General features: G+C 44.7%; 1 protein-coding gene across 6 annotated transcripts in view; it reads left to right on the top strand.

The window, feature by feature from the left end:
• Positions 1-14,648, top strand: part of FLI1 (Fli-1 proto-oncogene, ETS transcription factor) — a 95,287-nt gene extending 80,639 nt beyond the window's left edge. For 5 of the 6 annotated variants that reach the window (XM_026097266.2, XM_026097268.2, XM_026097273.2 and 2 more), the window contains 4 exons: positions 8,241-8,306; positions 9,606-9,668; positions 10,990-11,037; positions 12,080-14,648. In XM_026097266.2, coding sequence (XP_025953051.1) covers positions 8,241-8,306; positions 9,606-9,668; positions 10,990-11,037; positions 12,080-12,609 — 707 coding nt within the window. In that variant the 3' untranslated portion in view covers positions 12,610-14,648. The remainder of the gene's footprint in view (positions 1-8,240; positions 8,307-9,605; positions 9,669-10,989; positions 11,038-12,079) is intronic. The other variant, XM_026097270.2, reaches the window with a different exon arrangement.
• The last annotated feature ends 863 nt before the right edge of the window (positions 14,649-15,511 follow it).

Below are 15,511 nucleotides of genomic sequence, written 5' to 3'. Positions count from 1 at the left end.
ATCGTTGTCTTTAAGCTGTAGCAGGCAGGAAACCCAACTCACAAGGGATCACCCCGAGCCAGCGCTGTCCCAGAGTAGACTCCAGTTCTCTGAATTCAACCTGACAGCTTGTCTGGAGCACTTTCTAAGTAACCATTATCCTTCCTTTTCTCCCAGCAAAAGAGCTATTATTTTTTTGCCTAGGGTGCACTGCAAGCACTGTTGTTGCACATGTGTGTGCGGGTTACGTATTTGCTGGGGTGCAGTCCCTCCCTCCAAAAGCTCTTGGAAGCACTTGGGCTGTTTCCTAAGACAAGAGTAAATTTGTTTCTTGATAATGAGCTAAATGGGCAACCGCTGTAAAAACGCTCGCTGCAAAGCGTGCGCATGTGGGTCTCCTCTTCCCTTTTCTCATGTGCGTATTGCTGCGTCTGGCTTTTTTCTCCGTGCATATGCCTTTCTTTCTCCTTACTTCTCCATTTGTGTTCGTGTCTTTTTCAATATGTGTATGCTGCAGACAGGCTGGTTTTCTCCTGTTTCCGTGACCACACAGTGCTGTTTGCCCATTCGGTATATGTTTCTCTTCTGGATGAGTGCGAGTATAGATGTGTGAATGGGAGTTCAGAAATTTCCTTTCGGTATATGTGTTTGCCTGCCTCTCCGCACAGGAGCATGCCTGCCTGCACGCACCCACGCAGACGTGGGGCTGTACATGTACGTAGGACTGTAAGTCTGTGACTGTGTGTGTTAATTGAAAAGCGTTTGCTTTTCAGAGCTGGCTTTGGGAGGGATTCTTAGGACGCATGCTTCGGTCTTCATCGCGGCCTGTGTATTGGGACTTCTGCTGCCGATATTAAAAAAAGCAACAAAAACCCCCCTCTCAGTACTTCCTCCTTTTCTCCATAATGTGTCTTTGTAAGCTTTGCCCCGGGTAACGCAGACGTGAATCAGGAAGCTGCACCGCTGCACGGCTCCGGGATGTTTTTCTAGCCGCACTCGCACCACTGGGGGCTGTCGCCTACGGCCCAAAGCAAATAGGGAGCGACTCCAAGTGCGGGAGGCAGGATTGCCTCTCCGAGCGGGGGAGCAGCACCGCGGCTCTGGAAGCGCCGTGTGTAGCAGCTGCCCCGGGCACCCCGCCGGGTTGTGCCCGTAGAGGCAGAGGCACCAGAGATGCCAAGCAGCAGTGACCTGCGGCGGGAGGGATCTGCGGCGCCCTGAGCACGCTCCGGCTGCGCAAGCTGGATGAATCCCCTCGGAAAACCCTGAATTCTGGTTTTGTGCACGCACGTTGTTAAACTGCAGATCCTGGCTGATGCTGGAGATTATAAGTGGGCTTGAATCATAGTCCTTTAACCCCAGACTGGATCTAGAAGAGGAGTTAAACTGGAAATGTTTGGTAGCTATGTTTCGCCTTTCCGTAGGCACAGCAATGCAGACCCAGGGCTCTCGGCTGCCTCCGCATGTTAAACCTGTTCCTCACTTCCATGCTCTGCCACAGATTTCCTAGGTAAATCCAGCAAGCTACTTAGGCCCTTTTCACGCTGTTCGAGTTGACTTCTAGTCAAAAAATGAGTGCGTGTTACAACCCTGGACTTTGATCGCTGTGGGTCAGTTCCTCATTTGTAAAACAGGTCAATAGCAACGTAGAGATGTTTGATGACAAATATGTCTTTTAAAAATTGCAAAGTAATCAAATCGTAGGATAATGCGGCAGTAAAGCAGATGCACTGAAGTGGATGTAGCTTACAATTATTTTTGCACTCAGCTAGTGCAGAGTGTTTACTGGAGAGACTTAGAATTACTCAGTTCTGCATCTGATCCCTACACTGCTGATGTTACTGGTAGCCTTCGTTAGCCCAAGGAGCAGGACGTTGTGGGCTTGAAGGTACTGGAAAGTCTTACAAAATCATGAGAACAATCGTAGCAATACTGGCTGTGACTGAGGTGCAGCATGACATAGGGACTACGTGCCAAGAGATTATTAGAACTAGCAGAAATAGTAATTTGAAAAGTAATTCACTGCAAGATAATCAGTGTTTTGGGTGTGATTCCAGGGCATTGGTGTACACAGGTTGGACAACCGTAACTCATAATAACACATACCTGGGCATGCCATGGAGCTAATCTTCTGAGAAGTGAATTACTGACTGGCATGAACCATCTCTTACAGCAGTTTTAACCAGGCCATAGGACTCTTCACATCCCATTCTGCTCTTCGTTTCTGTATGGATTGGGCATTTGGCACGTACCCTTGAGCCAGAGGGGGCCTGAGAAGAGTCTATAATCTTCATGTTTGCTGCCGTCATTTAAAACAAAGCATCTAATGTTTCTAGGAGGAGTTGGAGGTGTCTTTGGCTTCCTCGCCCCTCCAGAAACCCACAGTCTGGGATTCTGCTCTCCAACTGGCTTTAAACCCAACCCCACCTCTTCAATGTGAACTCCAGGAGGTTAGCCGACGGGAGCGCGAGGGCTGGATGCTTGGAGGCTTGGCAGGCCTCGCTTACATGTTTGGTTTGCAGCACTAGTGTTTTTTGTTCCCGTGTGTCTATTCTGGGACTTTTCCAAGATAGCTGAGCAGTGTTAGTGCTAGCCACTACACACAACCCCACTCGTGAGGAAAAGCAGCGAGGTCCTATGTCCTCCCTTCTCTCTCTATATAAACTGCTTGCCACAAAATAGACCCCAAGTGACCACTTAGTTTAATCACAAGTCTGGCTCCCCTAGGACACCTGGTTCTGCTTTCCCCATTTAGAGAAGCTAATTTAAATTCCAGCCACCCAGCCAGGATCTTTCTTCCTTCTGAAGCAGAAGGACTCACTGCACAAACCACAATGTGTTCTGCATGAAGAATCCCATAGATCCCATCGCCCGTTTCAAATTTTCAGCCTTCTCCTTCCCCCGATTTGCATCACCGGCATCTGCAAGGCCCAGTCCTGTCTGGAAATAAGATACCTGCCTTCCCTAAACCACTATAGCTATTGACCCCATGGTCTTTCAGAGTAGATAAGACAAGGTGTTCAGGAGCAGTTCCTTCTGTATTTCAGGTTCTTTTCAGAATGTAAACTGGGTCGTCTTTGTAAAGCAACCCAGGATCTCACGGTAAGAATCCAAAAGAAGACAAAACGACTTCAGTTATTACCGTTTTTATAATTCAGCTGAGACAGCATGACAGACTTGGCCAGAGGCTGCCAGCATATCTCAAAGGAAAGTGGAGGCAGTATAAGTAAGCTGGTAGACAATCCGCTGGGACTTGGGAGACTTGCATTTATTTTCTTCCTAGCTCTGCCTCTATAACTTAAGACAACTCAGATTAGCTCTTATCCCACTCCATCTTTTGTCTGACTAATCTCTTTGGATGTATCAGCTCCATTAGGCAGGGACCGGTGGGCTCTTTCTCTTGCTTAGCACCTGCCATGTTGGGGAACCTAGATGCCCCCATGAGTTTGCTGCACACGTGCATTCCCAGACAACTTCTATAAAAGATGTCTCTGGGAAGAAATCCCATCTCAGGGGATAAAGGCTTCTTGGGAGATTTCACACATGCTCCGCTCTGCAGTCCCCCATTGGGATTTGGCCTGTGTTACGTGACAGTGTGATTTCTAGCACTTCGTAGATGCCTCTCTAATACCTCCCAGGGCTCCTCGCATGGGAAAGGTGATGGGGATAGTATTTGCTCAGGCACAGCTCAGCATCTGGACACTGCTGTGTTGCAGGCAGTAAGACATTTCAGGGCATGCAGACCCATGGCTACGGCATTAACCCCCGCACGACCCTGCTCACGGGTCTGAAGAGGGAGCCAGTGCTCAGACCAGCCACTCCCCACCTTGACGGTGAGCTCCAGCAGTTCGTAATGCAGATGATGCTTGGCTGCAAAGAGCTGCCGCTGTTGCCAGTGATTGCAATACGCCATGTTCTTCCTTCCCAACCTGGCTGGGAATTAGGGGCTGCTACACCAATAGAGAGAGTATTTTGGATAAGATCTTCCTCTAGTGCCTATTAAGTGTTCAGTCCGTTCGTGACCCAGCCCCACTGTATCAATCCTAGAGCGAGGAAGCCTGAAAAACATCAAAGGCCCAGTGCCCATCCTTCCCCTGGAGAGCCTTATCAGGGCTAGCAGCACAAGCTTGTGTCTGAGTCTGGTTTCACTGAATAAGGTTCCCAGGGAGGGAGCAGGATGAAGGGGCTGTCAGCACTCACTGAGCAGCTCGGGAAGGCCAGGCACTGTGAGCCTATTGTTCAGCTGAACCCCCCTCACATTTCTCTCCCCACCCCAAGCTTTAAGATTTATAAAAGACCATTTTTAATTAAAAAAAAAAACTTTTTAAAGCTTTTGAGAGAGGATTTACTCTCTAATGCATCATATCTTAAACACAGCTTCCCTAATGTCTTGTTCACGGGACTGTGTTCAAGCTTAAAGGACTGAGAGGCATCTGGGATGGCTTTCATTGTGGTGTGGAAATCTGTGTGGGGATTTTAAACCTGGTTTCCTAGAAAACAGGCCTGTGGGTGACTGTCCATCTGTCCCTGGCCCACCGCAATATTGGGGCCTGTTAGGCTATTTAGGCCAAGTATGATCCAGAGGTTTTGGGAACAAGAGCAAACTAATATTCAAGCTCTGAGATGAGAAAAAAGGAGATGGGGAGGGGGGATGTGTAAAGGTGGGTCTGTGGTTCAGCGGAGCCTGCCTTATCTTCCTGACTGCAATGACGTGCCTCCTACACTTATGCAGTATAATGTGCAGCCTTTCTCCTCCTCCGTGTCCCACAGACTCATCAAGGGGATCCCTGGGGCACACTCATCAGCTTCCTCCTCACATTATGGCCCCCCTTTGTTGCACCAGACAGTCTGACAAGAAGAAACTCTGGAGATATGGATAATACAGCTCATCTCCTGAACTTTATAGGACAACCTGCCTAAGGTCCACTCTGGATCTCAGGGATGTTGAGATACTCTAAGCCTTTTCCTAGCCCTCTGCATAGCCTAGCTAGTCGCATTATTTCACATTTACATCTGATTCCATGGGAATCAACAGGCTTTGAAAGGGGAGATGCACAGCGGAGGATGAGAAAGTCCAAATGGCGTAACGGGTGGCAGGATAGGAGCTGAGGTGAGACCTGGGGTGAGAAAGTACAGACAAAGGTTAGAGGAGGTCCAGAGAGCAATGCTACATGGTCTGTTCCACACCATCCAACTTCTGGGAAAGGCATTTCATCTGGCAAAGGCAGCTAAAGCCTTAGGAAAGTGCATTTATGCATGTAAATAAATAAAATGATATTTAACCTTCTTCCCAGGCGCGCTGTGAGTGTGAATGTTTGCAAAGCTGTGAGATCCTTAGTTGAAAGGTGCTGTGAAAGTGCAAAGCATTATTAATATCCTTTACCTTACTCATAATAGAGTATGCATTCATTCTGGGGAATTTCTGGACATAAACCAGACAGCTGCAGAATGACATTTCTTGAAAGCATCTATGATTTATTTTGTGCTCTTTAATTCCATTTTGTATTGAACACACATTTGTCATAGGACTGTTGTTCCGCTGGGCCTTTTAGGTCTAAAACAGACTTAGGGACCTGATCCTTAGCTAGTAGAAATTGGCCCCTAACTTCACTCTAGCTGTTTGCTGATTTACACCAGAAGAGGACCTCGGTCCAAATCTTTTAATTGAATTTCCATAGCTCGGCAAGTTTTGGTGTAAAATCCAAGTGGTTTTAATGACAGATAAGACTCTCCCTGTAACTAACCGTCTGGCTGGAGTTCTGTTGAATCTCTGTGAGCCACTGGGCGTCAGGTCCTGAGAACGATATTGTTTTTGCAGAAACTCGAGTCTCTGGATAGGTTCCCTGGCCCTGCCTTTTCCATTTTGTTTTAAACACGTTCAGCTTTAGAGTCGGGGCCTGGAAGCCGGGAGGGCTGATGTGGTTCTTTCACGTTGCACGAATTTTTGTGAAAACAAAACAAAAATAGCTTACTGGATTTGATTTTTTTTTTAGAGAGAGAGAGAGAGAAAAAAAGAGAAACTTGCACTAGTTGAGTGAACATGCTGTTTCAATAGCAGTGCCTGCATTGCTGAATGTCTTGCTTAACCCTTCTTACCGTTGCAAAGTCACACTCATAGCTAGGTCTCATCATAACAGGACAAGCGTGGCTGCCACACTCCAGTGGGACAGAGAAGTACCATTAATCCATTCTATATGTGGAAAAGTGAGGCAAAGGGGCTCATCTGAGGTGCATTAAGCCTGGATTAAATCTGGGCTGAGTCACATGCATACCATCCTTCTAACCTGACATTTTAAGACCTAAAATGTACGCTACAAGGCAACCCACTCAGGGAGCTTTTGAACGATTCATGACTTGAACATAATTTTGGACTGGCTCAGCCAAATCCATCTGGAGGACCAAGCCCTGCTCCTTTAAAGTCCAAGCAGCCACAGCAATATACACCTGGCCAGCATATCTGATTGTAATGGTGTCACTTAATAGTAAAGAAAACCCTCAGGAGATGCATTTTACACTCTTTTTCTGTGACACTGCAAGCAAAGCAGAGTTGTCCTCTGTGCCAAAGTTTCTCCATCTGCAGGAGGAGGATGATCATCTATCCAGATGATGGCCTGTTTCTTTACTCAAAACATACTGATGCATCTGAATCAACCAACCCATTTTTAGCAGTTGATTCGCACTGGTTTATTTTCTGACACCTTCCCCCCCCCCCCGAAAAAAAAATCAGAGAAAACTGAAGATTATCAAAGTTAATTCTGCTACTTTTTAGAAAGGGTTTTTTCCCCCCTCAATTGGAAAAGAATTCTTCTGTTGGAAAATTGATTGCTATCCTTAACAAAGGATCACCATGTAAGTGACATTCTGTTTTAAAATTACATAATGGTAAAACTATTTTTGATTGAGATAGCCCAGAATGTACATCAGCTTCTTGATCTGTGGAAATCTCTGAGGTTTCATCTCTCTCTCTCAATTCAGAACTGTTTTTTTTTTTCTTCCTTAAAATACTTCCCAAAACATTTCCCTAATAGCTCTAGTTGTAATACTTCTGAAAGATATCCCAGGGGAGAAATGAAAGTCAGAGACTGGCGGCAAAGGGGACATGGGAAAAGCCAGCGGTTACTTGAGGCCTCGTCCGTTCAGTGCCGATCTCAGCGAGCAGCAGCGCGAGCCCCGGGCGCACGCGGATGCGGCAGCATTTGCACGATGGGTTCCCAGCAAGGAAAAATATGCCACACATGCAAATAACAGCTTTGCTTATTTACAACGATGGCAGCTGCTGAGGCCTGAGCTTGGGCATAGCGTTCCCTGGCAGCGCTAGGCTGCGAGCCAGTGTCCGGCTCGGCTCCCAGGGCTGGCAGCGGGAGCGGGGCCGGCTCCTTGCAGGGCCAGCGTGCCCGGGGCTGCCGCGGCAGCCTCCCTTCCCTCTGCAGGGATGGCCCCGCGCGCTCTCTGTACCAGGCTGAAACCGTAGCGGTTTGTTTTTCAGTCTGATCTATTTGCAGCGGGGTTTGTGGTTTCCAGCTAAAAAAAAAAAAAGTATATACACACAAATAAAGAGTAAAATAAAAATAAAAACAGGCGCATTAAATGAGCTCTTTTTTCCCCTTTCCCCTCTCTTCCCTCCTCCTCTTTCTCTCCCTCTCTTCCCCTCCCCTCTGTTTTCCTTTCCGTGCCGATGACTGAAAGGCTGTAATTTCAAAGCTGAAGCGGCTTTCCCAGAGCCGGAGGAATGTGCTGGTGCCCGCGGAGCTTTCCGCGGGGAGCTCTGCGGCCGCGGGCAGCGGCCCTTGTGCCGCCCTGCCCGGCGGCGCAGCCAGGAGGGCCTTGCGGACAGGGGCTGCTTTGGGGGAAGATGAGTTGCGCTTTCAGCCCCATTGACTGTAATGACTGGTTTTTCACCGATCAAGAAGTGCCAGACTCGAGCACTGCCCAAAACGCCCTCAGGCCCTTGCTGCGAAGGCTCCTGGCTAGCAAGGTCACCTCTAGCAGGAGGAAAGCCTGAGGGAGCCCAGCCTAGCCACAGAGGTGTGCGATTGGGGTCATGCTGGAAACAAGTCCAAAACCACTGCGTTTGCAACCTAATCAATAGTGCCTTGCCTTTGTAAGGGCGCCGAGGGAGCACAGGACATGTGGGAAAGGAAAAACAAAAGTATATGTATAATACCGAGCCGGGGGGACCAAGAAACATAGCTAGATTCTTGCAAGTTTGTCTGGGAAGAGCTGATTTCAACCCCTCTGTGCCTGTTCTCTTTTGTCATTAGATCCCTCCTATGATGCAGTCAGGAGAACAGGATGGGGCAGTAATATGAATTCTGGCCTCACCAAAAGTAAGTTGTCCCAACGGGAATCACAAACTCTGCAATGAAAGATCAAAATGAGACTGTGGGAGAAGACGGGCTTGGCTGCCTTGTGTTATGGGCGCCAGAATGGTGGAAGACCTGGGGGCAGTCAGTAAGATAAAAGAGCTAGAATTATATTATGAAAAGAAAAAAAAATCCACACAAATCCTTTTACAAGTGAGTCATGTACTGAAGATGATGGCAGTTGTTACAGTGGAACAAACCACTACCACTACCACTAAGGGGCCGGGACTGGATACTCCATACAAAGGTAGACTCTAGGTTCTCCACCAGTCTGTAGCGACACGTAATTTTTTAAGGGACAGATATAGACACCTTGAGCAGATTCTGAGGGTTTCTTGCTACTTTTCAGAAAGTAAGATCCTACAAGTGAAGTCTAGCAGGCCCTTAATAACTAAGTCACTTTGAGATTATCATATGAAAGAGCCCCTACTCATGCAACATAACATCTTTAGTTTTATTATTATGTCCCTGAGTTCACAATACACTCTGGGTCATGGGCTGACTTCTTAGAAATAGCGGTTCCCTGCCCCGAGAGATTGTATTTAGTTAACGTAAGCAGCTGGTATCAGGCCATACTCCCCCTACTTCCACTGCTGGGGCATATCCCTGTACAGCAGTGCAAGATGGGCACATTTGACTCTCAGCAGGATACTACAGGGTTTGAATAAATGTGGCAGAAGCTGGTGGTCAGATTAGATTTTTTTTGCTTTGCAGCTTTCTGAACTATGTGCACGCTGAATGTGAAGACTATTCTTTGAGTTAGTTTTCTGCTGTCAGGAATTATATGACTAGGAGGAGCAGATGTCAACATTGACCTGATTTATAGAAATGGCCATGATATTTTCAATTAAATGTTTGATTTGATAAAAACAAGTTTTTGCATAAAAGGGTTGATAAAAAAAATTTCCCATTTCTAAAAGATACTGAAAAACGTTCCAACATGGAAGAAAGTCAAAATTTATACAAAAACATGGATGTAAATTAGGATGTACATTAAGTTATAACAAAAGATGGAAAATGAATAAAACGTCTACGTAATATTTTTCCTTGCCTAAACTGCATACTTTTTCACGTTATAATGAGATTTTTAATAATCATCCAGTGAAATCTCAAAAATACCAGCTTTTAGGATGAGAAAACATTTCCCATCCCAATCTGTGTATTATTCCTGTTTGGTATGTATTATTATTGTATTTATATTGTTCTCTGTTCATTCCTTCTCTTCTGTTCCTGCACATATAAGATCTTTCCTTGTTTTTACAGGCCCTCCCGTTGCAGGGACGCAAAATGTGAATAAGACAACAGAACAGCAACGGCCCCAACCAGGTAACTGTTGGTTGTGTCCCCACCGCATGTGCTAAGTAATTCTATTTGTACTAGACTGGGAGAGTAAACGTGTCAAGCAGCAATAATCATGAGCAGGGGACAAATGGCAGAGCCTTACAGGGAAGTCTCAGAAAAATGAGTCAAATGTGACTAAGCAGTGACAGCAATTGTTCCAAACTGTTTCTATTTTACTCCACGGTCCTTCCCCATTCAAAAGAAACATCCTTGTTTCAGCTGAGTCACACGCAGTGCCTAGCATCAGTTGCTTTAGCATCTCCTTTGAAGCATCACAACGTGCAGTGTAAGAGATCTTGATACAGTTCAGGTCATGGAGTTGTTCGTACTGCGGGGCTGGCGTGTCTGCTCGTTACCTCCGAACCGCCGCTGCAACGATGTTCAACGGAAGTATCCCCAAACAGAATCGACAGGGCTTCCCCAGTGTCAAAGCAGTCCAAATAAGAAAAGCAAGGCCTCCTGGACAGCAAGCAGTCGTGTTTCCTGCTAGTTTCCCAAGGGGCTTTTGAAAAGCTAAATACCACCTTCCCTGCTTTGCACAGCTGCTTTCTATCTTTTTTTTTCTTTTTTAGGGAGTTGGTTCTTTTGGCATCAATTCAATCCACGAGCAAATGCTATAGATCCAAATCACCAAAACCAGAGAGAAGCAAAGAGAAGGGTAGAGATTAGGGCTGCAGAGGCCCCACAAAAAGGGAAGGAATTCATTCTTAGTAAATGCATTGTGGGGTTTTCAAGAAACACTCAGTCTCATTGGAGCCAGTGATTAAATTCCTGTTACCCTCATTTGTCTGATGCTCTGTTGGCTTCAATGAGGGAGAGTTGGGCGAGCATTTCATTGACCTCAGTGGATAGCAAACTGAAATGTTAACAAGTGAATTTGAAAATCCCATCTGCTGTTGAGCTCTTTTTATTAGGAGGAATATATTCACTTCTGATTTGTTACTGCTATACTCTCTCACACGTGTTTTTTTTCACGCGACTGAAGATTCTGGTTGACACACAAAATGCGTAGAGTATGTCCGAAAAAGATTATGATCTGTGAAAATGGGCCACTCTGAAACCAGTGCCAGAACCACTGTGCCATTCTGAATTCCATAAATAATTGGTGGTTGTTTGCTTAAAAAGAAATAAGGAACACATCAGGACTGTTCCAGACCCCTAATGCTAGAAAAAGAGGCAGTACAAATAAAGACAGAAAGTGAAAATTTTTTTAGGCTTCTAGAATAAATAATAATGACATTTTGTTTCTTTTTTGATAAAATGTGTTAAAATAGCTTTTGTTCTTTCATTATTATTATTATTTTAGATCCCTATCAAATCCTGGGGCCCACTAGTAGCCGTCTTGCCAATCCAGGTGAGTTCAGACCACCATTTTGAAGGCAATCCTCCATTATCAGAGGGGTTAGTTTTCTTGTTATCTACTGCTTGACTATACTAGATGAGTAGCTGTTGTCCTCTATTATTTGGGTAAGCTGTCAGGGCTGTTGTTTTTAGTGGTTGTGGTCTCATAACTGCTTTCACAAAAATCCTTACAGTAAAGTGAAGAAAGGGGTGCAACATCATCTCTACCTGAACAAATCACCTTCCTGAAGGCTTTTACCCAAAACTAGCATTCTCTAACGACAGCGTTATACAGAACTTGAATTCGTGTCTCTCAGATTTGCAGTGCAGGTTAGTTCTCCAATATCTGCTACAGATTAACACAAGGTGGGGCACAAAACATCTCTGAAAGTCACAGCAGAAAGACTCCCTGACTTTTGTGAAAAAGGCTTTGAATAAATCTTACTTGAACTAAACAAACGAGTATACTGATCAGGAGCAGTCATGGATATTCAAAACACTGGACTACATCATTAGAGGATGACAACTGTAGGCACTTTGTATTGACACTGATGGCAAATCTGTCTGCTTATTGCTGGAATGGGATTGAATGCTTGTGAGGACCACACGAATAAAACTAGGAGTCACCTAGTCTGGGGAAGAAATAATCTTATGTAACTCAGATCAACTGGAAAGGAAACTGTAGGTATCCAAGACAACATCCATGGTAAACAGTAAGCAGTCAGGAGTTAAAATATACTATGTCAACCATTCAGTGAAAAATTTTGCAGAACAGTATGCTCGGAAAAAGCCTGTTTATGAAAAGCCCAAAGATTTTTAAGGCCAAAGGCGACCATTATGAAATCTAATCTGACCTCAAACTCATAAACAGAACAAAGGGTTGACTAACTTGTTTGCTGGGAATAGTTTATCCATTCCTACGTAAGAGTTTCGAAGGCTTGAAGGAGTAGTTCCCAGTAAAGATCGAGATAGTCCTTCTGTTTCCTGCCTTTGTCTTTGCTTTTAAGCAGGAAACACAATGTCATTTCCTTTCCTCTTTGGCTTGCTCCTTGCAGGGAGCGGGCAGATCCAGCTGTGGCAGTTCCTCCTCGAGTTGCTGTCGGACAGTTCCAATGCCAGCTGTATCACGTGGGAAGGGACCAATGGGGAGTTCAAGATGACGGACCCTGATGAAGTGGCACGGCGCTGGGGAGAACGCAAAAGCAAGCCCAACATGAATTACGACAAGCTGAGCCGAGCCCTCCGATACTACTACGATAAGAACATTATGACCAAAGTGCATGGCAAAAGGTATGCCTACAAATTTGACTTTCATGGCATTGCCCAGGCTCTTCAGCCTCATCCCACTGAATCTTCAATGTACAAGTATCCATCAGATCTCTCCTACATGCCTTCCTACCATGCCCATCAGCAGAAGGTGAACTTTGTACCCCCGCACCCTTCCTCTATGCCTGTCACATCATCCAGTTTCTTCGGAGCAGCCTCACCTTATTGGACCTCCCCTACCGGAAGCATTTATCCAAACCCCAATGTCCCTCGCCATCCCAACGCTCATGTATCACCACACTTGGGCAGCTATTACTAGATGCTTTTATCTTCAAGTGGCCTTTATCAGTCTGGTTGGACACTTTCTTTACTTCTGGGATTTTTTTTTTTTTCTGGGACCCTTAATGGATAATTGTGGCCTTTCTGAGGGATAGTTAAAACTGGATATTGGTTATTCCTGGATCAAACCTTTTACTTTTGTAACTTTGCCTCTTGTGTCTTGAACTGAGAGATGGATGCTTCTTTGGGCCAGTACTCTGCATTTTCTTTGGGTTTTAATGCTTATGTCCTCTGTAGGAATTGACTATGAAGATTGTTCACCGCAACCTGGAATGATTATTAGCATTTTGATCACAGAAAGTTTTAAGAATTCAAAGGCTTTTTAGAAGACATAGATCCAACTGTGGGTCGTAGGAAAAGATGACTACGTGGGTTTTTTTCTCGCTTTGGAGAGGGTAGGCAATTTGACCATTAAGTCAGGAGGACCTTGGGCTGCAGGGGACCGCAACTGGAATCTTAGCTTTAAGGCAAATGAGGAGTTTCACCCAACTGGAAATTAAATATATATATATTCATATATATATATATATGTACATGTATATTTTAAGAAGTAAAGGGCATTGAAGGAACTTTTCTAGACTGTACAACTTCATTAGACTGTGTATTAACTCCAGGAACATCAGAGACCAGAACAAAATAAAGTAACCTAATGTCAAGCACAGACATTCCTTGAAAGCAAAAGTGAAGTAAAATAAATGACAGCAGGCCCTTGAGCTCTGCCAGAGTCTTAGGGATCGCTAAATGCTATCGATTCGCGAACGCTGTGCGTTTGTCAGACCGTCATCCAAAGGGTCAACAAATCAGAAGGCAAATTACTGTATAAGTTATGCAGAGTTATTTTTCCCTATATCTCACAGATTAAAGAAAGATTAAATAAAACGAGTTGACCTCGGTCACAAATGCAGGTTTGTTTTTTTACTATCAGCTCAGTTGTTTGTGGGTTGTTTTTGTTTTTTAATGTAATTTGTACATCTTTTCAATCTGTACATTTGGGCTGTAGCTTTGTACTTTTTACTAAAAAAAAATTAAAAAAATAAGACATGAGTAATGTATCTGTTGGAGATAGCCTCAGTGCTGCAATTGGATCCTGAGCTGACCCCCAAACCTTCCAGACTTCTCTGGGTTTGTCTAGAGTAGAGATTTTTCTTGTATTAGCCTGTCAAAATTGTCTCAAATTAACTGCGTTTAGCTAACACGTTTATATTAAAGCTGATTGAAACCATGCACCAACATTTTAAAACAACTTTTGCAATATTTTGTGATTATTTTTCATCAAATCTTAAACTTTGGAAATATCTTGTCCACCTAAAGAAATTCTCAAATACTTCTCGCATATCTTCTGAAAACTTCTGCTACGGGTTTTCACTTAAATTGTTAAAGTTTTAAAGTTTTCAGCCATCTAATTCTGCAGATGTTAATTTGATGATCCACAAATGGCGGTTTGGTGCCATAAACAGAAGGGTAAACCACAAGCACTTGTGTTTTAGAACAGATGTCTACAGGAGGGGGGGTTAGACTTACATGTTCAACCTATTAGCTAACTTGTATTAACTGGCAACCAATTAACAGGATCACAAACGTCTAGTCTAGACATAACCTCTGGGACTCTGTGTGGGTGCAAGATTTGGTCTATGAGCATCCGATTGCAGGACGAGAGCCTAAAACCAGAACATTATAGTCTGCTCATAACTTTAAACAGAAGCACTGATGCCATTATTTAACAAAAAGGAAAAATAAGATCAAGCTAATCAGTTTAGGTCTTAGTGCTTTTGGGATGTTTATAAGTAACATTACTGCAATAATCGCAAAATTTAAGAAGCATGAAGAAATTACCCATGGAAATGGGGCTTTTGCTACTATATATATGCAATGTACTTTTTGGATATTAAAATATATATAATTTTGCAAATAATCTTGGTGTTTTTTTAAAAAAATGTATTAAGTGTTACAATTAAACTGTTGTATGAGGAGTATGATGTAAAAAAATGTGACAAAATAAATGGTGGTTTTCTTCTCTGAGGCATCATATTGTCCCACTCTCTCCCTCCCCTCTCATACTTGCACATAAAGCGTGAACTTTGCACCTAAATTAAATGTAGCTAAAAGGAAAACAAAGGATCTCCACAGCAGCAGCAGTGACCATCATCATCACTATAAAATAATATCGACCTCTTACAGCAGGAAATTTATGTCGCTGGAGGCTGCGTTTATCAGGCCTAATTTAGGTACTTGACTGAGGTGTCTAAATTGGAAACCCATCTATTGTCCATGGGGAGAAAGAGAGAGAGAGAGAGAGAAAGAGGAGCTAGCGTAGCTGAGCCTCGGGGAGGCGAAGTGTCTTGCATGAGGACGGTGGCTGACGGTGGCGCTCCGGCGACCAGGGTCAGCCCCGTGCCGGGTGCCAGCGCGCGCCGCCTCCCCCAGCCACAACCGAGCTAACCAACGTCTCTCTGGTCATTCACTCTTTAGGGTCCTCAGCAAGTCAGTGACAGTGACATGTGCGACTGTCTGCTGGTGTTTCTCACCTATCCCCACAGCCCAGGGAAGGCCGGTGCTCCAAAGCATTCCTGAGCCGGAGTCAGAGGCCGCATAAACAAGCCCTGCCAAGGAATCTTCTCATTGTGCGTAAAGGTCAGGCGAAGGCACTTCCGGCATTTCTGCAGACACACGGTGGTCCTCAGAGATAGCTTGATCTTTCTGCAGATTTGATAAACCTTTAGAAATGCATAACTGTGCAAGTACACCATTTCCTTCCGCCACGACACAACCTTTTGTTGCTAAGTTTCTAGTACAATAGCGGTCATGGGCTTGATTAGCGAGCCTTTGCTCTGAAAAGCAGCCACGTTCAGTAATACATTGAGCCACCACAGACCTGTTCCCTT

This window comes from Dromaius novaehollandiae, chromosome 21 (assembly GCF_036370855.1).
Source record: "Dromaius novaehollandiae isolate bDroNov1 chromosome 21, bDroNov1.hap1, whole genome shotgun sequence".
In the NCBI taxonomy this organism is placed as follows: domain Eukaryota; kingdom Metazoa; phylum Chordata; class Aves; order Casuariiformes; family Dromaiidae; genus Dromaius; species Dromaius novaehollandiae.
This window is presented reverse-complemented; position numbering and strand designations above follow the sequence as displayed.